The sequence below is a fragment of the Paramormyrops kingsleyae genome, chromosome 16 (assembly GCF_048594095.1).
Source record: "Paramormyrops kingsleyae isolate MSU_618 chromosome 16, PKINGS_0.4, whole genome shotgun sequence".
NCBI classification, from domain to species: domain Eukaryota; kingdom Metazoa; phylum Chordata; class Actinopteri; order Osteoglossiformes; family Mormyridae; genus Paramormyrops; species Paramormyrops kingsleyae.
Genome location: NC_132812.1, coordinates 23,436,536 through 23,459,992, shown reverse-complemented (window position 1 = coordinate 23,459,992; position 23,457 = coordinate 23,436,536). Strand labels below are relative to the sequence as shown.

General features: G+C 53.9%; 1 protein-coding gene across 6 annotated transcripts in view; it reads left to right on the top strand.

Moving 5' to 3' along the window:
- Positions 1–23,457, top strand: part of dip2a (disco-interacting protein 2 homolog A) — a 71,594-nt gene that overhangs the window by 15,427 nt on the left and 32,710 nt on the right. For 5 of the 6 annotated variants that reach the window (XM_072700903.1, XM_072700902.1, XM_072700905.1 and 2 more), the window contains exon 2: positions 21,122–21,193. In XM_072700903.1, the coding sequence (XP_072557004.1) occupies positions 21,122–21,193 (72 nt within the window). Of the gene's footprint in view, positions 1–16,959; positions 17,268–21,121; positions 21,194–23,457 lie in introns of those variants that run through there. The other variant, XM_072700907.1, reaches the window with a different exon arrangement.

Below are 23,457 nucleotides of genomic sequence, written 5' to 3'. Positions count from 1 at the left end.
AAACATATATGCCTGCTGGTGACAGATTGGTTACAAATGAAACACCTAAATCAGCACAGTTTACTGCTTCATTCGAACAAGGTTTTATTTATAAAAGATGGTTGCCATGGTTGGATTGCCCAGAAAGAGATTCATGATTACACTGACAACTTCGGGACACACTTTGGGTTTCGAGTCTTGTCCCTTATTCACCAATAAGGGTCAGTCCCACTCTCTGAGAGATGCCATTGGCTCTACCCACCCAGACGTCGAATCTGATTGGGTTATTAGGCATCAAGTGATGGGTGGTCCCGGCGTTTTGGCCCACCGGGCGGCATGTGGGACACCGCGCTGGCCGTGGACCAGAGATGACTCGTCTTGCCGCTCCCCAGGGCGACTGCGTAGTGGGGGGGTGGATTTTTCAGGCGCGGTGAGCCAAAACAGTTTCCCTGCTGCGGCTTCGTCATGATCTGAAGCGCTGTTTGTTTTTTAGATCATTGGGAAATGATTAAGAAAAAAAAGTCACAGTTGTTTGTGTCGGAGCTTGAGCCATCTCCGTGCCTGGCACAGAAGTACGACAGTTTCTGTAAATGGCTGGTGGGGAGCAGCCGTTCCTGGTCTGTTCACCTTTGACCCCCTGGGTGCTATGGGAGGCGTGGCTAGAGAAACCGGTTTATCTGATTGGTGCTGAATCAGGAGATGCTTAGAAGACTACTTAATTTTAAACCACTAAATCCAATTTCATTTTTTGTGTAACGTTTTTTCACAATGGTACATTGTCTGAAACGCTTCACATTGTCCCTGCCCAGTGCCTCCAGTGAGCAAGCCAGGGGTGACAGTGGCAAGGAAAAACTCCCTAGAAGGACGAAACAGCGGGGAACCAGACCCAAAGTGGCAGCTCATTCAAAGAGGATCTGTCACAAGACGGGCAAAATTATTCCTATATTCGTGTGTGTCTCCCCTTCAACATGCGATCAGGAGGGTTGCGCTGCTGGTGCTTGGGAGGCCCAGAACCGTCCGCTTCCCCAGTATTGACGGGACACGCTGGAACTGGAGCTGACTGGGAGCCAAGAGCCTGTAAACTAATTAGTGTTTCAGACAGAGTTTTATAATTTGCCCCAGTTTCTCTCGTTTAGCTGAGCGAATTTTTGCCGGAGGATTTTTCGTAGGCTATAAGATCCTTGTGGGTTTCTCTGAATGAATCCTTGGATGCCTTAAGCCCTGGTGCAGCATGGTAGCTGCTCAAAGTGACGTTTTCTTTTTCCTGTGGTCTTAAAGTTTCTGCGGGATAGACTGTCTTTCCAGCCAGACACTCCTCCTTAATTAAACGCCTATTTGATTAATGTCCTGGGTGTCCTCAGAGGACCCGGGATGAGTGTGGCGATGTGCGGGGGCCAGGGGGGGGGGGGGGCCGGGGCCTAACGCTTGGCTTTGTAACCCTTTCATTAGAAATGTGGCAGCACATGTACTTGCTCGCTCATTCTCAAACCCCTCCTCTCCAAAGAAAACACGCGAAACTGCAGATTCCGCGGGCCGCAGCGTATATGCTTTCCGGAACCTTCCGGGCCTTTTGTAATTGCCTGGACCAGGATGGCCATTTTGAGTCCTGACCCTTGCCTGCTCCCTTTGAGTCTGAGATCAACACTGAACACGTCCTAGTAGGCTGCTGAAGTGTGTTAATAGGTCGTCGTCTCTCTGCAGACCACACCCCCACCCCCCCCCCAGCCGGGTATCCAGCACGTATGTCTCACTGTGAGCCATCACTGTGGAACATCGGAGTCACTGATTGGGTGAGGCTGAGAGTGATCTGGCTCCACCCCCCTACTGTGACTGGCCGGGCTGGGCGTGGCCAGAAAGCCATGAGCAACGAATGATGAGATTTACACCGTTAAATGTCACACCCTTAAATCACATTTTTATATTTACATTATGTATTTAACGGGCACTCTTATCCAAAAGTGGCATACATTTTTTGAGGAAAAACTGCTTCAGAGACAGCCAGTCCCTGATTAAATTGGGGGTTAGGGGCCTTATTCAAGTGCCCAAAGATGAAATTGCTCTTTCCAACCCTAGGATTTGAACCGGTGACCTTCCGATTACGGGCGCAGCGCTCTAAGCCGCTGAGACGCTCCCTGCCCCCCAGATGTATGACTGCACCGTGTTTGCATTCATCTGGCGTGTTCAGGAGCACAGAAGAAAACATTCTTCAAGCATGACCTCTTCGGAATGAGTTTGGTCGCTGCGCTTATCCCGCACGGTCCCTTCGCCTGGTCTCTGTGGCTCTTCTGCGTTTTGTTCACGTCAGGTTACTTTCCGAATTGCTTCCCATGTTGGTTCTGCTTTCTGAATGGCTCCGTTTCTGGGCCCCGTGTTTGTCCGTACTTCTCCCGCTGTTCCTGTGCTGCCGCCCCCCTGCTTCTGCAGCATTTATGTTTGCGATGTGTCGCTTTGGACAACAGCATCCGCTAAATCCGTGACATGTAAATGTAGCTGAAATGGCTGCCGCTTGGGTGTGGGATGGGGGGTCCGCTGTGGGGTACGTGCCTGTAGTTCTGATGTATGGTGAGGTTCTGTTACCCTTGAGGCCTAGTGGTCTCACATATCTCACATACCCCCCCCCCCCCACGTTCCTCTTCTACATGCCTGAATTCCATTTGTGCTTCTCACACCACTCGCTCCCAAATGGACTTGCTGGCCAAATGGACAGCATGGGGGGGCCACGCCCAGCCAGGGGGTGCAGATGAGGAGAGCTCGTGCGGTGTGGTGACATACAGGGGCAGGAACCAGCTTGTTCTCAGAATCCCGCCCTGCATTTCCTCTAACCGCACGTCCTGATGTTTACGCTTTTAAAACATTTCACATTCTACTTTGCTTGTCTTCCTTTGGATCCCACTGGGTGCTGGATTCCCGTCTCTGTTTTCCGTCTTTTCCCGCGCAACTCCGACCTTAAGGGCGGGGCTCCATCTTCTCGCAAAATGCGCTGGCCTGCAATTTCGAGGCCTGTCAGGTGGTGATGTTGCCACCGGAGCCCGACAGGTGGGCGTGGTGCTGTGGTTGTGCCCCTGCCCCGCCCCGCCCCCCCCCAGGCTCCTATGATTAACCAAATAAAAACGCTTCTGTAAACAAGGAGTCATACATGTTTGGGATTTCAAACTGCCTGAGTCACCCAGGGTTAGGGAGTTTGCCGAGCTGAATATGTTCAGTTCAGTTCGGCTCTTGGACCGCCGTCACGCTCTGGCTCCCGGGATCGAGAGCAAAACTCAAAGTTCCAGTAATACCTCCAGCTTCATGGTTGAGGCGTTCACACCATGAGTGGCATTGTGTCGGCATGCCTGGTGCGGAGGGTTTGCCATGCGGCGCGTTTGTGGGTTCCGCTCTGATTCAGAAGAATCCAGGCAGATCCGAGCGTGAGGACTGGTGTCTGCTCCCCAAATCTTGCATGATTCATTATTCACCAGTCCCCCCCCCCCACTTCATTCACATGAACCGTCTGGCTGCCGTAGCAGCAGTTTTGACACCCATGTTTCCTCTTTCTCCATAGCACCTCCTAGTGGCAGCCATCACCCTTGCAGCCTACTTCCTGCCTGCGCTGATGTAGGGCACATGCTGCACTGCAGGGCTGATTAATTGCCTCTGTCAGAACAGGCCACTTGTGCTTTTTTACTGAAAGGCCTTTCTGGAAGCTGGGGAGTCACTCCCCCATGGTCTAGGCCTCCCGCTCTCCACCTGCACAGCCCCCTCCCCCCCGTACAAAATACGCAAAGGTCACTCTCACATCTTTGTCCTTTAACCTTAAAAGCACCCCTACTAGGAGTTGTATGGAAAACATGGCTCCCATTACTGTCAGGTGAGTCTGGGTTCCTCTTTGTTTTCGTTTTTGAACCTGTGGTCTTGCCAGCAGAGGAGAGTCTCGCTCCTCGACATACAGCTCTCCCTCGACAAAACACCCCCGGGGAAAGGGGGGTGCTTTGGGCAGCTGTAACATCATCATGGGGTCCTCTGAAGATGCAGTGACGCGTTCAAAGTCTCGCTGTCGTGCCGTTCCATGCGTCCAGTGCAGATTCATAAAACGAAGGACTGGAATGGTCTCATGATGGTAGGGCGTCATTCAGTCTGAGTAGAGCTGCCTGCAGTGAGTGCAGTAACTGCTCTGAGCACTGTTAGCTCTGCTTGCAGTGTCTGCTCTGAACACTGTCAGCTCTGCTTGCAGTGTCTGCTCTGAACATTATCAGCTCCGTGTGCAGTGACCGCTCTGAGCACTGTCAGCTCCGTGTGCAGTGACTGCTCTGAGCACTGTCAGCTCCGTGTGCAGTGACCGCTCTGGGCACTGTCAGCTGTGTGTGCAGTGACCACTCTGAGCACTGTCAGCTCTGTGTGCAGTAACTGCTCTGAGCACTGTCAGCTCCACATGCGATGTGTGCAGTGACCACCATGAGTGCTGTAACTGCAGTATGTGACTGAATCAGGCCATATGGATCCCTGTTTTCTGACCGGCCCCTGGCTCCGCTCCCTTCTCCCTTTTCTGGAGTCACAGAGAGATTACAGAGGGGGGACGGCTACCAGCTTTGAGCCGAAACCTTCAGGCATCCCATAATTTCTCCATGTATGTAGAGTGGGAGGCATGCTGGTTTGCACCATCCTGCTCTTTGCACACGTAAGTTCTAAAAATACAGACGGAGGCCTCTGCAGCAGAAGCCCTGTTGTTGCTGGTATAATGGCCCGTCTGGATTTGTAGCCCAGGCACAAAGGGGTCAGAGGGGAGCAGGAAGGAAGAGCCCCCCCCCCCCCCGGGACCAATGGGGGCCTGTGCGCGCTCCTGTTTTTCCCCAGCAGCCTGTGCCATTCGTGTGCTTCCTCTTGACAGCGATAAGCCACTGTAAGTGGCCTACACGGCAAGCTGCCCCCCCCCCCCCCCCCCCCCCCATAAGTACTCGGGGAAGCAGAAGTGTGGGCGTGGCCACCATGGCCATGTGACTCTCCGAGGAATGCCAGCTGTCGTCCTGGTTACAGCTCGTGGTGCTGGTGACCCGTCCGTACGCCTGATTAGTCAGCATAAGTGAGGCTCCCTTGTCCCCTGTTTATACAGGCGAATTTTTTTGGTCAAATACCTCGCCCAAGGGTACAACAGTTGGGACTGTGACCAAGCTTCCATGCCCCCCCTTCCCGTTCTCAGACATTGGGCATGCCTGGTGGCAGACATGACAGCAAGCAGCAATCTGTGTTTGACTGTCAGTCCTATGGGCTACTGGCCTCCCCTTGGCAGAGCTTGGGCATGTCACCAGTACGCCGAATCGGGGCATTTTAACCAGCTCATCACCTCACCATCGCGGTAGGAAGCGTCTGATCAGCACCAAAATGTTAGTCGCATGATTCTGGGCTGTGGTCAGCAGAGTTCCAGCCGGAATCTTTCTGGTTAAATTGGGAGGATTGACAGTAACTCCTTGGGGAAATTAATTGAAATGGATATTGACTTTTCATAATTTTAGATACCATGCATTTTTGTGGTATGTCCAGGGCCCCCCTGCCTGGTATCATGCCCCCCAGTGCTGGCTGTCAGTCTGCCGTTTGGCTGCCCCGTTTGTCATCTAATGTCGGGGCACCGTTGTGCACTTAGAGAAATACAATAGGTCTGTGTTCCGAGGGCGAGGTCACAACCAGAGTAAATAAGCGTGAGCAGCAGCTTGTGGAGTCTGCCTCTGCTGTTGGGGAGGGACACGTCTCCCTCTGGAATGTGATCCTTCGTGCTGCGGAGGGTTATTTACCGACGGAGAGATGATGTCCAGCCAATGGCGCGTCGGAGCAAATCCGCTCAGCCCCTGCGTGATTAATTGTTATTTTTCATACAGTAATTGAAGTCCTGGGGGGGGTTTTCCTGCCCTGAGTTTGGCTCAGTGTGCCGGGGTGGGGGTGTGGCGGCGGACAGCTCTGTGGAATGCTGCTGCCGTGATCCTGTGGTCAGGCGGCACCCCAGTTAGCGGAGATGCTCGTGTTTGGGGGGGGGCATTGCTGAGAGGTTTGGCTTTGGGTTGCAGAGGTATTCCGGGAATCTGGAGCACCAACCCTCCAAGCTTCTGCACTGTAACAGCTAACGCCATCTTCGGTTTGGACCAGCAGCCCTAGACCTAATCACCACATGGGGAAACGGCATCTGCTCTCCCAATGTGTGTTTAGGTTTCTCTTATTCCAAGTGGCCCAGAAAGTTGTTCAGGATAAAAGGCATTATATACATATGAAGATGAGGTGATTTGTATATGTTGGTCAACTGTGTTGGTGCGCCGCCCTGCTGGAGGATATGTGCATTGCATCACCACCTTGTTGCCAGAGATGACGGCCCTCCTAGCAGTGGTTAGGCCCTGCGGGGGGGTGGTTACATGCATGAGTTCAGCATGTGTTCCTTTCTGGGAGGCCACCTCAGCTCTGGTGTGCAGATAGAAAGAATGTGTCTAGCTGGCCTGGTTATGTCAAACTCGATTATTTAAGTGAGAACCAGGAAGTAGAAAAGCTCCTCATTGGTATTCTGCACCACCAGTTTGGGGAGGGAGGGGGGGGGCACAAACTTGGCACTGTGTTAAAAAGGAATTATTAAAAAAAAAAAACAACTTTAGAGTACTGTGATGGTGGTGTGAAATTCTGCATCAGTGAAATAATCTTCTGGTGCGTCTGAGTTGGCCGGTGCCTGCTGAAGGCAGGACCCAGTGACACCGGCCAGGCCCCCCAACCCCCGCTAGACTCCTGAGTTTGTTCTCGTGAAGCTGTGGGTACCTGCGGGCTTTCCTGCCACTTTGGAGTCAGACTGTTCCCGGGAATATTTATTTACTTGCTTGTTTATTTTTCCTGTTTTCCGTCCAGCTTCTGGATGCCTGTTCTATTAACGACTCTGCGGTGGTCTCCACACCGGCCCTTTACTTCCAGGGCTGAAAAGCAGCCAGTTGTCTTTAAATATTATGTCTGTATCGCTGTATGTCTGTGTGACCAGCAGGTGGTGTGGCAGTTATGGAACAAAACCCAGAACCTGTGCTGCAGGGCCCCAAAATAGTCCCGTCCCAAATCCAGCTAGTTAGGGCAGCACCATCAGCCATGAGACTTGGGATGCAGGTCATCTCCTCCTGCGTGGGTTTGCTTTTCTAGAGGACCCATGCTTCTCTCTTGAATTTTTCATTCTCTTTTTTTCCTGCAAATTGTCTCGCATCCATGAGAACTCTCCCTGCTCCCAGAATGCAGTGTGGCTCAGCCATGTCAAGCACAAGTGAGGGCGACTCATAACAGGGTCTGTGAGACGTTGCTGACTGGCTCCACCTGTTACTGGCGGGTGTGTGTGTGTGTGTATGTGTGTGAGAGAGACAGAAAAAGAAAGAGAGAGAGAGACACACCCTGGGTGGTCCTGAGTAGAACGGGAGACCCTCACAGATAGGGTAGGAGTGTTCTCCGCTGTGTCATGCGATTCGTTTCTTGCCGTTAACCCCCTCTCTACCTCCCAGTCTTGCTCCTCTCTCACTCCTGCTGCATTCTCTCCTCTGCACCTCCCCCTCTCTTTCCTCCTCTGCTATCAGTAAACAAACGGCGTGCTGGTGAGCTGCCTCTCCTCGTGTGTTTTTGCCTTCTGATGTCCTTTTGGGTGCTCAGCTTGTTTAGCAAACATGGGGCCAAGCACTGTGGGCCCGGGTTCACCGGGACAGGGGGGTGGAGGGGGTTGGTTTGCGCGGCCTGAGCAGCCCCCACTGGAGGATTAAGCCGCTGAACTGGAGAACATTTCTCAGACCTTTCCAGTCACAGTCCACCTCTGATGTCACCCTCTGGTTCCCCCAACCTGCTGGTCGTCTTCTCCCTCGTTAACACCAACCTTATGTCTCTCATCTTTCTGCTGTCTTCCTCCACAAGGTGCCCTGAGGTGCCGCACTTTTCCGTGACAATAACTGGGCATTCCCGTTCCAAGCTCCTGCAGCTCGACAAGTGGAACATCGTGCTAAAAATGCGAACGTCGTGGGTTCAAATCCCAGGGATCACACACAAATTGTAATCCTTCCGTCTACTGGAAGTCCCTTCGGATAAAAGTGTCACATAAATGAGTGAACGTAAATGTTTCCTCTTCCGTTGGCCTCGGTTCCCCCGCTCATATCCGCTAACGAAGGCAGTGGTCAGACAGCTGTGTCCCGCTTGTGTGCCGCTGTTGTACTTTGGAGATGAGCCTCTGTTTCCAATTAGTCTCATATAATTAGTCTCGTGGTTTCAACTCAAGATTGATTTTAGATCATTCTTTTCACAGAAGCAACTAAGCAAAATGAATGCGTGCAATAACAGCACTCTGAACTGCAAGCTGCTGACGGTCCAATCGATCCCGAGTGCAGTGGTAGGCCGCTGTGGGAGGTACCAAAGGTCCGATGGCAGCATGACGCATTTTTATAGCTCTCTGGTCCCTCCACCCTTCTGGGTTTGTTTTCAGTGAGATAGCAGACATGGCTGCTCTGTCTCCTGGAGGGGGAGCATAACCCTTTTTGGGCTTCTGGGGCGTCGTAGATGTCGGACTCGTGGGTTCGGTCACCGGTGGCACTGCGGCCAATTCATAGTTGTTGCCCTCAGTTGGCCTTATAACTGTTTGTTTCTGTTTGTATCTCCAGTTTGTGTCTGGAGGCACAAATTCTTAAAGAGAATTGCTCAGCTTTGCAAAAATGCACCCCAGTGCTGAGTAGGCAGTGAAGAGGGCTGGGTTCATGTCCAGCTGTCTGCACACTGACCCCGTATCTCCCCACACACTCTCACTTCCCTGGTTGGGGCTGCTCCTACACCTGTTCCTGTGCACGTGTGCGTGTGTGCGTGTGTGCGTGTGTGCGTGTGTGTGTGTGTGTGTGTGTGTGTAGCCATCTGCTTTCATCGTGCACTGACTGAATGGGACTTTCCCGAGTTGCTCTGTGGTCAGATAGTCTTGTGTTTTTATTTTCTTTACAGACACATTTGTGGGGCGGTTCAGATGAACTTTGCTCAGTAATATTCAAGCTGACTCTCTAGTATGTGAGTCATCCCCCATCCCCCAAGGTTAAAAGTCACTTTCCTTAACTTCCACGCCACCTACATGCCCCCCTCCCAGCTGTGCCCTGCATGACTCTATTCCGTGCCCCCCCCTGTCGATCTAAAAGGGCCCTGTGTGTGGGGTGCTCCACGTTTGGTTGCCTCTCCCTCCTCCCTCGTGTGCCCTCTCTCTATACCCCCCCCACCCCCCCACATCCCTTTTAAGAAGATTACATCTTGGCCTTGGCCGTTTACTCCTCGCCGGGTCATCTGGGTGGGCGGACCAAACATTTACGGCCCCCGAGCTCCACGGGGTTTGAAGGACGTGAAGAACCTCTGGCCAGATGTTGGGAATCCCTGCTCTTGTATCCCCAGCTGCCCTTGTATCCCCCCCCCCCCCCCCCCCCCCCCCAGATGGCTGCTAAGTATGAAACGACGATGGCACAGTTCTGGAGAATTCCGTGTCTTGTCAGCATTTTCCTGGAGCAGCATAGCCCGTCCACCTGCCGGCTCTCAGTGCTGGCGCTGGTCCGCACGCCTCCCAAGCCAGTGGGGGGTGCGGGGGGGGGTGTGCATGTTTGTGTTTGTGTAGGATGGGGTGGCCCACCATGTTATGTCTCTGAGACGACTCCCAGCCGACGTCGAGCCGGTCATTAGGACCCGACCCAGAAGGCGTGTGGCTTCCTGGCCCGTTCCTGTCAGCCCCCTTCTGCCCTAAACGCGCCGGGCCCTTATAAGGTAATGGTGCATTGTTCCGCCCGGTGGGGCGGCTCGGTGTCGATATTTTTCCTCCTTCGCTGGAATGCGACCGGTGCTGAGTGGCTTATTTCCTCACTTGCCCCGTTTAAACATACAAAATATTTCCTCCCGGTCGCTGGTCCGCTTGGCCGGGCGTTCGACGTGGATGAGATTCTGGCTTTTTAAACGGGAATTAATGTTTCAAAGCTGTATAGAGAGCGGATCGCGTTCATTCTTGTGGTGTCTGTTTCCATGTTGTCGTGATGAAGGATACCCTGTAAAGCGTCCCCTCACTGACTTGGTCTCTTGTAGTTTGAGCTTCTAAATGGTCACTTCATCTCCATATGATGCATGGATTCGTACGCAGTGCCAGTTTGGTTTCCGGAGAGATCCGCCCGGCTGATTAGACAGCTTGAGGTATGCGCAATATGGATGGAATGTGTGACCTCGCTCTTGCTACCCGATTTTTGAATCGGAGTTCTCATTGACGTTAAATCTTGATTTATCCGCGATTGTTTGGTGGCCGGTTCATCCCTGAAGGTCCTGGCGTTCCCCGTCTGCCGTTACGCGGTGATTTCTGTGTGAAAAACAGGACAGAAGTGAAACCGAGTGAACAGGAGCTGAGTGACGTCAGCACCTGCCTGCCACACTGACCCTCATTGTCTCCGTTTTATTTTACTGGAGTTTCTTGGTTTTTCTGTACAGCATTTGGCTGTAACTTCCTCGGCAGGCTGGGATCCACCCCCCAGTGACAGATAACTGATAGGTGATTCCTGGCTGGAAAGTTTAGCTCTTGCAGGAAATCCACTCAGATCTGCATTTCTCATCAGTGAGTCGTCTTCTCTCCCAGCCCACCCCCTGCCCCTCTCCCCCACCCCCCACCCCGTCTTAAAAACAAAACTCTGCAGTTTGTGCCCGTAATCCTAGGTTACGATGATCCCCGCAGGATCCTTCTGGAAGTCACGGCTGTATTTTTATCTGTATGTCTGCTGTCCGGCTGCGTGGATTATGCGGATCAGTCTGCGGCCTGGGAAACGGCAGCCCGTTAAACGGGGTGTGGGGGTGTGTTAGTGGGGGGCAGGATGGGACATGGGGCTAACGAGGGGGAGTTTGGGGGAGGCGTGCGCTGCGGGAGCGCTCTCTGTGGGGTGTAATCATACCATTAAAGGGAGGCTTTCTGGGCCATGGAAATTGGTGACTCTAAATTGCTTATTGTGCATGCGTGTGCATTTTTTGCATCTGTCCGCGTGATGGACTGGAATTCGTTACTATAGGCACTGGTGGGGCTTGTTCCTCTGCTGCTCTTGCGTGCCGGTGGTCCGATTTGGCTCCTCCGCCCCTTTACATTTTGCACTGTTAAGTATGTTGGGTTTTTGGTAGCCTGTGGTTTGATGATCTGTTTTGACATCACTGCCGCAGTCCCCCGGGTTTTCGATTAACACCCACATGACTTCCGCTAACTAGTTCTGTTCCCCCGCTGTCCGATCTCCCAGCCCCCAGTGAAATCGGTCACATTTTACCTCAGTGTGCTGAGCAGCAGTGGGGGCCTTCATGGGGTGGCGCAGAGCCAGACATCTCAGGGTAACACCCCCCCACCCCCCGGCGTGTGATGGGAAGGGGCAGCGGAGTCGCTCCACAGCACTCACACACACGCTCGGCGCAGAGGCGGCGTTCCCGTCCCGCCGGGAATTACGGAACCCAGATGGAATTCAACCCGCGTTTCCCTTTTATAGAAGCTTCCCGTCTCCGACGCGCTCCGGCTTTCGGGAGGAGCGGGGGCTCTGGCAGCGAGTGCGGCCCCCCCGCGGGGCAGCTCCAGTCCTCGCTGAGCCCGACGGTCCAGAGGAACCGGTTTCTCTGCCCCCCCTGCGGTGTGGCCTGGGCACATATTCCCACAGCGTTCCTGAGGTGGGGGGGGTATACAGACGTGTCACTGCCTGGCAGTGTTCCGGATCGGGAGCGTGACCGTACCACTCGCCCTGTGCCACCGTGTCGCCGTTTTAAATACACAAAGCATGTCCGCCCCGACTGGGCTGGGCCTTCTCTGCTGCTTTGGTCGTCCGAGTCTGTCTGGTTTATGTCGGGGGGGGCAGGTCTCCACAGGGGCAGCCAGCCCCCTTTACCCGCCCCCCCACCCTATCGACGAATGCCAGCCGGCAGGAAGGAGGTGAGACAAGGAGGCTGCTTCCTGTGTTGCTGGCCAGCATTCCACGTGGCCGACTGGGAAGCTCCCGGCAACTGGGAAGGATGGCAGGGAAACTGTCCATGTGCCAGCCCCCCTCCCTCCCCTATACCCCCCTGCCCCCCAGGCCTGTTCCCCTTAGCTCTGAGGCGCCTGCCTTAGCATCCTCTCTGCTTGTCATTTCGTGGGGTGATGCTCTGGTTGGGGGGGGGGGGGGTCGGGTCCACCTACTGGCGGTGGGGGCAGCGGCATCACTTTAGTGTAACACAGAACCACAAGAGCCCTTTTTTCCATTCTTTATTTCTCTCTTTCTTTTGTGCTGTGGTCTTTCAGGTTTCCTCTTTTTATTTAAGGCGTTTTCTGTTCCTCTTTCTCTATTTTAAGATGCCCTCTATCCCTCGTTCATGGCCCCGAATCGGCTCCCCGTCTCCACTGTTCCCTGGTTTGGCAAGCGGGCCCTCGTTGCCATAGTGATGCTGTCCTTGCCCATGTGACCTAGAGGCAGAGGGAGTGACAGACGAGCAATGTCCCTGTCCCAGGCGGAGTGTATCAGAATCGTGGCCCAAATGTGTGCTGTCTGCCTCGATCTGATCCCTTCTGCCGGGCAGCCGGACCCAGATGTGCCCCCCCCCTCCGCCCCCCACCCAGGGGGCCCAGAACAATGTGTGTGGCTCGATAAAGCCTATTTAGTCGTGATTCATGTTCGCCCCTCTTACCCCCTACAGACTTCAAAGAGTCGGCCCTCATTCTGGATGCGATCGGCCATTCCCGGATCTCCAGATCCTTCCCAGGTTCATCTCCCATAAAATGCAGCTCACGCTTCCGGTCTCCGTCTCTGTGTGTGAGAGAACATTCGGGAATGAAAAACATGCCCCCGTTTGTACCTGGAGGGGCCATTGTGAAGCTCCTGCTCCCCCCCCCCCAGCTCCTGTGTGGTGCTGCTGAGTTCCTGCATCCCGAACCAGCCTGTAAACCCAAGTGGTTAAAGGGACCCCCACAGGGTCACCGGCCTGTTTACTGGCCTGGCAACACGCCGCTCCTCTGTTTTGGTTTCAGAGACCGTGCCCCCCCCCCGCCCAACACGCTGCTATCTCACATACATGCAAATGACAGCAGCTGACTGTTGTTCAGGTTTCACATTTAAATAAAAAGCACCTGAAACAGGCCTTTGTTAGCAGAAGATCTGCACAGCCTGTTGCCTTAGCAGCCCCTTCCCCCCGCCCCCCCCCCCCCTCACGCTCCTTGCGTGACCCTATGTTCCTGCCCCCGTCTGTCGTTTACAAGCCTCCTTTGGCGGTTAATCTGCATGCTCTCACTTTCTGGAGACTCTCATCTCCCTGAAACAGCCTCACGCCGATCGTGTCGTCTGTCAGCACTGAAATATGTTCCTGTGCGTGTTTCTGTGTCGGGGCGGGGGGGGGGGGTGGTGGTCACGGGTTACACTGTGGTGTGCTGTGTCAGACGCCCCGAGTCAGCATCTGGATCCGGGCCACAGAATCGCCATGCTTGCATCTGCCCGTCAGACTGTGATTCACAGGACGATCTTAACGGCGCGGCACAGAAACGTTACGTAGATGAACGTCTGCGTGACCCTTATATGGTAAATGGACTCGGACAGTTGGGGAGGGAAAATCCTCCTACCAGAGAAAGCAGAAAGCGGGAGATTAATGGTAAAATTCTCCAAGCGCACCCCCTCCTCCCAAAGGCATGGTGACCACAGCGTGACTGGGCTCAGGGTGGGGGTGCTGGGGGGGGGGGGGGTTCCTCATGTTTGTCCTGGGCTGTTCATTGCCCTGTCCCTTAAATGAGCAGTTCCAGCTCAGCTGGGGCTGAAGATGGGCCTCTTTTTCAGAAATAAGGTTTACAAATAAGCTACCCCACCCCACCCCACTGCCGCTGTCGGGTGTTCGGCAGTAGGAGGACGCTGAGGTGGGTAAGGTCCCAACGCGGGCCGCAGCAGCAGAGTGGCCTGGAAGGAGGAGCTGGGACGAGGCGTGGCGTTCCTGACCTGGCGTGCAGCTCTTGCCCCCTCTGCTGGTGGCCCGCAGCATGTTCGGCTTCCATGCCGATCCCTGCCCTACCGCGTCGCACCGAGCCGCATCGGAGAAGCTGGGGGAGCGTTATCCCCGCTCTGCTTTGATGTGAGAGCCGCCAGCTCCCCCCCCCCCCCCACCACTCTGCCACAGCCGCAGTCAGCAGCTCTTTGAAGGGCGGAAGGTGCTTTCAGATGGCTGGGCTAATTGGACGCAGGCGGCATGGAGGTGACACCGCGTGGCGGGGTGCGTGTGTGACGGCGTGGGGATCAGACCGTCACTCGGGTCCTGGTAGGATGGAGCGATGCTCCAGGGTGCTGGTGGCTCCTTGGTGACGAGGTGATAACAGAGCTGGTGCAGAGGAGCTCCCCCCATCCCTGTAGGCTCGTGCAGTGACACACAGACACAGACGCACACACACACACACACACAGACACGCACACACACAGACACACACACACACACACACAGACAGACACACATTGGGGTTTATTTCCTGATGTCTCCAGCAGCTCCTCTCTGCTCCCCTCTGGCTTTGTTCCCTTGTCAGAGCCCGTTTCTCCCCTTGTCTCCCAGCAGGTGGTGCTGTGCAGAGGTAAAGGCTGCGTTAGTTGAACCCCCTACCGTACTCTGCACCCAAAAGTCCCCCCCCATGCTCTCTCATCTCCACACCCAGCTGTCCTGCCTCCATTTGAATCATATCACAGCAGCTGTCCCTCTGATCTTGCTACCTGGATGTGTGTGTCTTTGTGTGTGTGTGTCTGTATCTATATATATATATATATATATGTGTGTGTGTGTGTGTGTGTGTGTGTGTGTGTGTGTGTGTACAGAGTGGCGTTCCTGTCTCCTGCCCTAGCAGATGGTATGGGAGGGGGTCCGCTGGTCATCAGCCTGTCAGTGGGAGGGGCAGCTGTGCCATAGCCAGTTATGCCCCCCCCCCCTTCTCACCCTGTCCTTCCGTGTCCATCACGCACGTCCCTGTACACCCTCATGACTGTGAGGCGGGGGGGGGGGGGGGGGTGTCGATGCGGTGTGCACCCTGTGTATGGTGTGGCTGATCAATGGGGGGGAGGCTGCCAGTCAGCCCCCCCCCTCCACGGTCACCCCCTCAGGTCGCATGCTGTGACCGGACGGGTAATTATGGGCACGCTGACGTGTGATTGGCCGCGCTGTTTAGATGCCAGCTGTGTGAAGCCCAGCAGGTTCGGGGAGCACCGGGACGGGGTGGGGGGGTCCTTGATAACGAGCATAATGGCCTTGTCCACCGGGGGGGCATCCTTGTCTGACGTGCATCTCGAGCCCCACCACACCGTTCCGGAACGCCGAAATGCAGATATGAAGTAGGAGATAAACTTTATTAACGAGTAGACATAGCAGTAAGGCCTGCCATGCTCACAACCCCCCCGCGTCAGCTGGTCAGCCCTCTTAAGTCTCTCTCCCCTTGGCAGTGGGTCTTGACCCCATTCCAGATCGGCTTTCCCTCCTCTGCCTCCTCTCCTGTGGTACGTTGCTGTCCATCCTATCAGGTTGAAGTCGCTGGCTCTCTTTCTCTTTCCCTCCCCTTTATTCCTTTTCTCCTCCTCCTGCATCACACTCCGTCGCTCCCTGATGGTGCCCCTGCCTCACCCCCCCCCCCCCCCCCAATCCTCCAGGCGCTGACCAGGGTGAGGGGTGGGGCGGCACCCCTCACAGCATAGCATTTTGTTTTTCACGTTCAGTCTGTGGTGTGATGCTCTGTCAGACTGGGGTTTTGTGTGGTTGTTTGTTTGTCTGTGTGTGTGTGTGTGTGTGTGTGTGTGTGTGTGTGTGTGTGACACCATAATCCCCCACATGGCTCAATCACTAGGCTGTCTTTCGCCCGTCTGCTGGTGCCTGATAGCCACCATTTGCAAATCAGCCAAAAAACAACTTAGGGGTGAATCTGAAGACCCCCCAGCACTCTTCATAAAAGAGAGATTGTATCGTGATCAAGGGATAACTCGGGTTGTCCATCGGTGACTCGGGCCAGAAACGATTAAAATAAATCTAAGCTGAGGTTAAGTGCTTCCGGATGAATGAGTTTAGTCTGAGTTGGTTTGCTTGTGTTCCATCCCCCATTGATAGTAAAGATCTGCTAAGTAGCTAAATGTAACCATCTGTGATTAATGTGTGTTCAGTATGGACTGCCTGGACTGTGTGTTTGGTACGGACCGCCTGGTCTGTGTGCTTGGTACGGACCGCCTGGTCTGTGTGCTCGGTACGGACTGCCTGGTCTTGGCAGGAGCGACTCGGGTGAAGCTGAGGTGGGACGGGGGGTCAAAGAACGGCACCGTTCCGGGCGTAGTGGACAGGAGCCGTGATGCTGGTGGGGGGTCATTTGTTCCTGACTGGCCATCTCTCCATGTGTCTTCATAGTGCTTTGTTACCATTTTGGGGGGGGGGGGTTCAGCCGCACTCTTTGGTCTCAAACCCCCAGGTTCCCTTTCTCCCCCAGTCCGTGTTTTATTGGGTGGGGGAGACCCGCATTACAGTATATCATGGTATCATTTCCCCCACATTTTTAAGGTGTTCGCTGTGTGTGAGGGCGCCCCCTATGCTCCGTCCGTAGACACGTGCATGCATTGTGTCCGGAGAACAGGATTGCCGGTCTCACGCTCACTTTGACAGGCTAATCTCTGAGCCCAGTGGCCGCTTTTTGTATAGAGACTCGGCAGGCGGGGGGGGAGGCAGAGGGAGGGGTGGCGGGGAGGGAGGCAGAGGGAGGGGCGGCGGTGGTGGTTGGGGGGGGGGGTGGAGGTTAGCGACGGGCTGTGGGAGGCTGGTATTGTGTGAGAGAGAAGGGGGCTTCACAGCTTTTTATTTTTATAAAAAGGAACAAAGAAATTCTCCTTTTTTTCCACTCTGAAACCCACCCCCAGCTAACACGGGGCAGCCTCCTCCAGCCCCCCCCACCCCCCACCCTGCCTGAGCGGCCGGCCGCCCTTTAAGCGTGTTGCCGTTCCAGCTCCGTCACAGCACCGCGCCTCCGCACATCTCGCGGGCCGTCTGGGCTTCTTCCGTGAGCCGCTGGATCTCGCACCTGCTCACGGCAGCCGGACTGCGGCGTCCTGATTGCACTGGCTGGGGCTCGGCTATCCCGGGGACGGGAAGAAAGGGAGAGGTGTGGGGAGCGAGGCAAAGCGGCACGCCGAAGCTGTCTGCCGCCCCCCCGCGGGCTGCGAGACTCCCGGCCGGCTGCCTTGACCCAGAGCCTCCCCAACGCTGAGCCGCTGCTCCCCCATGTTTTATAGGGGCTGCTTCGGCCTCATTGTTTCCGTGGAGACTGAGGAAAAGCGGATCTTCATGAAGAGGTACTATTGTTTTAGTCTTTTATTGCCGGTGATGGGACAGGGGTCCGGGACAGGTGACAGGCCGGGTCTGCGATGGGGTCCAGTCTGTGTGCGGGCGGTGCTGGTCCCACAGGCTGTTCAGATGTGCGGTCCTGTAATTATCTTCAAAATATTGTCTTTTTTTGCTTGATTTATTCTTATAATTGTTAGTTTTCTCCAAAGCAGTGGCGCATGTCTATATTTACATCACTTAAAATTACTGTAGAAAACGAATCTGTGTTGGATGGGGGGGAGCTGAACTGGTCCCACGTGTTGGGTGGGGGGGAGCTGGACTGGTCCCACATGTTGGGTAGAGCCGCTGACCTCAGCCAGGGCTTTGGGCTCCCAGCGTTTGGGACGCAGCACCCAGGACCCGGTCCTGTCACAGTTGGCAAACGGCAGTTTCTGAAGGGGTGCAGGGTGATGTCCAAAATGCCGGCGCCCCCGTTTGACCGGGAGTCGGGAGAGCGGCATCCCCTCCGCCGTGGGAGATGCTGGCCGGGTCTCCCAGAGCAACGTGCATCCCTAGTGGGAATGCACGGGAGTCACTGCGCTGGCCAATGGGAGCTTTCTGCTGCTATAGAAACAGGGGTGTGTGTGGGGGAGGGGGGGGGGGGGCTTTGAAAGACGGCTACCCTTAAAGCCAGGGTTCTCACTCCCAGGGAGAAAGAAAAGCCGTTTATCACTGCGCCGCCTCACAAACCTCCGCGGCCTCTTTGTCACGGGGACAGGGGGGTGACAGCATGCAGGACGCACGTAACATTCCCGCGAGTCGCCTCCTATCGCGGGGAACAAAGGGGAGGTGAGCCGGAAGATGGGAGAGCCGCGTCCCGTACGCCAGCCGGTCCAGGCAGCCCCCCAGCTCACAACCACGGTATTTGGACTATGGCGGACCCTCAGTTATGGGACTCGTCAGATGTCTGGGGGGGCTGGCCGTGTTGGGTCGTGTGGGGGGGGGGGGGACACTCTGGCCTATTCTATTCTATTGCTTATCGGCACCATCTGATGTTCTTGCGGGGGAATCGGACCGACCGATTTCGGTGTAATCTGTTATGGCAGCTGCCTGCGCTGGACCGTCTTGGCTGAACGCGTTGCTCTGAAGGTCTCTGAGGGTGAGACCGGCAGCCGCTGCCCTGTGGGGAGCCGTGTGGCCTCACATCAGGTGTCTGGGCCGCACTTTTACTTGCCTGATGCCTTAATGATGCCTCAATCGCGGTTCTGAATTGTGCCTTCGTGTCGGGGTTGGGGGGAGAGGGGACAGGAAGCGGAGGCCTTCAGACTCATTGCCTGAAAGGTTTAGTGACATTTGGGGCGATGGAGCTCAATAGCTATTAGTCAATTACAGCCCTGTTAGTGACACTGGGAGCTGGGGGGGGCTTTGAGTGATCTGTCAGGGAGGGGCTTGTGTCTTCAGTGCCAGCCGGCCACGTGATAAATTAATGGTCTGGTTTGGGGTAAGGAGCTTGATACAGGAAATGTGTTACACTGGGATGGGAGTGAATTGTGTCGGCAGGAGGGCAGCAGGGGGGCAGAGTAGGCAGCGTGGGGCACCTTGGCTGTGTGATTCCCGCTCCTCTACCCTCCGGGCCACTGTAGACCCCACCAACCCTCCCCTCACTCTTACCTGGGACCCCGTGTTGGGCTTCTCCCGGACAGCAGTGAGGGATCTCTTTATGAAGTAGCTGTGATCCTCCATGACTGTCTGGCAATTGCAGGAGTATCTGGGTCAGCAATTTTTTTTCTCCGTCCCTTTTCCAGCTGCTCGGCCAGGTTGAGTGTGCTGTTTACTGGAGATGCCTTGTCCTCAACGCGTTAGCGTAGTGTGTTGCGTTTGTATTTTTATTTTGCCTTGGCCCCCCCGGGTGGGGGGGTTGCCTCCACACTGTGTCTGTGTTTCAGCGTGATGGAAAACATGCCCCTTTGTAGCAGAAACAGCAGCAAGGGCAATCTGAATCTTCTTAACCCCTGTGCCCTCACCCTGACTGCAGCTGTGCCGAAAGCTTGCCGTCGGGCCTGACGGACGGCACCGCGGGTGGGGGCGGATAACGACCCCCATTGTCCCCGGGGGCTGAGTCGCACCATGTGCTCTGGGCCGTGGTACAAAGCCGGCACCGGCCCATCCTGGCCCGGTCCTGTACTATGGGCCTTTTGTCCCCTGGGCTCCCAAACACGCTGTCCCATTGGATGCTCTGGGAGGTGGTGTGTTGTGGCGGGGTGGGGGGTGTTTCAGTTGCAGACTTGCTGACCATCACAGCTTGCATCCAGTCCTGCCAGATCACTGTCCCTGACCCTGCTGGCAGGTTCCTCCCCTGTATTCACAGTGACGGCTTTTGCCATCGCTGCATTTTGCCAAAAACAGCCCGATGTGATTCTGTGTGACCTGTGGGCCTTTGGTTCCATCACTCGACGGTCCACCCTTTCTCCCCACCTCCGCGGGACTCACCTTTTGGGCCCTCTTGGTTGGTTGTAGCTCGGTTGGTGCTGAATCCTTTGTGGATTTGCTTCTCCACCTCCATTTTGGACATTTGCTCCAGAATTGCCACGGGTGTCCATGGTCTGTCATCTTCCAACGCACTTAGGGGCTGGATCTCCTGATGGTTGATTGGAGCTCCTGGGGCCAGTGAAGGAGCCTGATTCTACTGGGACAGCAAACTCTTTGTTTATGGGGAAACGGTGCCTTATGAACTCCTCATGACCTTATCGCCCCCTCAGCACGTGCGATGGGGGCAGCGGAATATAGCCGGGGGTACGAGTCGCATAGGATGCTTGGTTTTAATCACTAATTATGGCTTTACTAGCATGTCAAATTGGGCGGATCCACATTGAACTAAAGCCAAAGCACGCAATGCCTAGAGGGGTGACCCCTAAAATCTCTGGGGGCCCCGGAGATGTGTGGAGGAAAGAGGGGGCCCATCTGGATGAATGGGCTGATCTATGTAACGCGGGGGCCTGATGATGATCTGTGTGCCAGTGTGGGTTGGGAGCCTGGCTGACTCAAACGGTGACTCGTCCAAATGCGGTTTTCCTTCTATGTTTATAAATGGCCATATAGCTAGTAGATATTAGCTGTGTCAGGCTTTTGGGGGAAACGAGGTCTGTTTTTGTGTTAAAGGACCCATCATTGTTTTTAATAATAATATGTCTCTCAGACCGGTCTTTTTATTTGATGTTTTCAGTTGGACTCGACGGTGACCTGGGCCTCTTAGGTGCCCTGACGACTGGAAAATGAATAAAACTGGTTACGACCCGAAAAAAAGATGGTATTTCAAATGCCTGTTTATGAAATGTTTTATCATCTTATGAATATCAAATCTGAAAAGCGTTTGAGTCCATCGGCCTTTGGTGGCTCGCTAATCGCTGCTGAGTTGTATAAGGGCCCTTTTCTTTCAGAGGTGGTCTAGCTTTGTTGAGGGCCGCGGATACTTTGGGAGATGGGCTGGACGGCGGTATCTCGGTTCCGACCACGCCATGGGCGCCCGGCGAGTGGTAGATGTTCCGGAGAGATGTGTTTGATTAGCTTGGGGCTCTGCTTTGCATGGTTGGCTGAGGGCAACGCCCAAAAGCGGATATGCGGGATGTGACGGATTGTTGCTGCTGCTGTTCGGACACCATCAGACAGTGCCGTTTGGGGCTTTGGGCAAGGGGTCAGAATGGTGTGAGCTCATACCCCCTTCCATTTGAGGGATGGCCCACGCCGGGTGGGAGTACTGGGCCGGCCCGTGCCAGGCTGGGATGGCGACTGCAGCAGCGTAGTCTGGAGCAGCGTAGGATGGAACTGCCCACTGACACGCTCACCCACCCTCTGTGATTCACTGTTGCCCTCTTTTCCCTTCCAGGCGACATCACCCAGAAGGGCTATGAGAAGAAGCGAGGAAAGCTACTGGCCCCCTATATCCCACAGATACAAGGTAGGCACTTACCTTTGGGTGATTCCTTCTGCTTTGTTAGACTCCTTTTCCTAACCTGTTGCACCAGCTGTTGAGTATCTTAGTGTCAGCAAGCTGGACCATACGTGCAGAGTCACAGAGATGTTTTCTGCTGTAACACTGTCAAGCTAGCTGTTACTGTGCCCCAAGCCTTCCCAGAGTTTGCTCTGCTCTCTGCTCACTTTGTGCATGCTTTTTGAAGGATCTTTGTCTTTTATTGAGATAGAAAGACATGGAACTTACATTTGGCTCAGATGAGTCTGTCTGGAGCACCATCCGGCACAGGCTGTTAGGAATCTGCTGCCTTGTGATGCTCTTTGTCATACTAGCGGAGGTGCTAAGTTTCGTTTGTGCTCCTCAGGTGTCTGCCGGAGTCTTGCTAACTTGACAACAGCATTTGAGTCTAGCGATGGACAACTTCAGTCGCATGTGGAAATTTCTGTTCAATTAGTGGTTCCGGTCTCTCAACTCGTGATGCAGCTTGCAGTTTGGCGTTATTCCCATGGACTGGTTGGAGAAGCTTTGTTTTGTGGATACTATCTCTGTTGTCCTGTAGGTCTAGGACATGTTACTGCGGCGCCATAAAAATGAGCATCGACCTAACTTTAGTGAACGTGTGACTCACCCAAACTCTTTAGCGTTTGCTGCAAAGGAAACTTTAGCCCTTGATGTACATAATCCCTTCATACAGCCTGGGGGGGTCATTTATCCACCCATGGTTTGTCTTGGGGTCTGGAAAGTTATCAAACGGTTATTGTACTAGGAGGGGTTGGATGCGGAAATGTGTACCCTTAGTCACGATTGAGAGGCCGACAGGGTCGTGTCACGTCCCGTCTTTTCTGCAGCGTTGCTCAGAAAGCGAGAGGATTAATGGTTATATTCCTGGGAACAGCGAAAGTCTCGGTTTAATGTAAGGAGTATACGCCGGTCCAACGGAAATACCTTGCCCCTGAGCTTTCTCAAGTATCTGGGCCTATTGTTTTCTTTCTTTAAAGAGAACTCCATATCGCCTTCATCGGCGTGAGATTCAGCAGCTGAGTCTGTCTGCTTCAGCTCTGTTTCTGGGCCTAAGTCTCTCTGCCTGGTCCTTGCTGCTGTCCACCCCCCCCCCCCCCCCCACACACACACACACCCCAGTCTTTTATATGAGAAGATGGCAAGTTCCATTGGGACTTCGAGGTACTTTTACTGTATCGGATGCCATCTGAGGTATGACGTCTGCTGGATAAGCGCTGTGATAAATGTTATTCTGTTTAATTATCTAATGACGGGGACCTGAAGGGACACTCCGAGAGGAACCTCAGAGGACAATCAGATCATCCAGATACTGTATGTTGACCAGAAGGTAATCCATGTATTTGTCAGGCTGATGAAGGATTAGGGTTTTGGCTGAATGTTTGGGACCGTTCCCAACTCTGAATTAACAGCAGGTAATTTAAATAATGGGTTTTTTTTCCCATTTTGGGTGTGGCCCTATTATTATTGTCAAATACGGTTTTCCATCCACTATTCGTCTCCTGAGGTCTCATTCAGATAGTTTTTAGTGTTTTATGAGCGACTTGTCTGGGCACAAGCTCACAGATGCCATTTCTTTCTCCAGTTCCTCAACATATTGCCGGTCACCCGGGAAAACCGAAGCTTTGACCTGTAGTTTAATGACGGTCTTCATGCACAGACATACATCAGCTAGACCATATTATTACCATGGTTTATTCCAGAGTTGTGGGCAGGTTCGAGTTTTCTAGCAATGTAAACGTTTAATGAATTATGATGAGTCTGTGTCCACTTCAGTTGACTTGAGCCTAGATATTTTGGTTAATTCCTTTCCTGATGGCTTCCTAGTTCTCAGTTGGTGCTGTGTTTGCTAAAACGAACACAGGCCCATCAGCTGAAAATTATTAACATCATCAGATAAAACTCTGGATAAATGTAATAAATATAGCTGTATAATTTGCTGTTGCCATTAATATTTCTGCAAAGGGTTTGATGCGATTGTCATAGGCCATGTTCACTCCGAAACAAGCCGACTTCTCATGGTGTTGGAAGGAGACCAGGTCAGTTTAATCAAAACCAATTGTAATGCATCTCCAGCACCTGCAAAACACAATAAAATAACTTCACCATTTATAAGGGGGGGTGTTAAAAATAAATCAAACATCAGTAAATGCTGAAGCGACAGCCTTTATAAGCTATTCAGTGATTATCGTAGGACTGAGCCTTGTGTGAACGGTATGGTGACTGCTCTG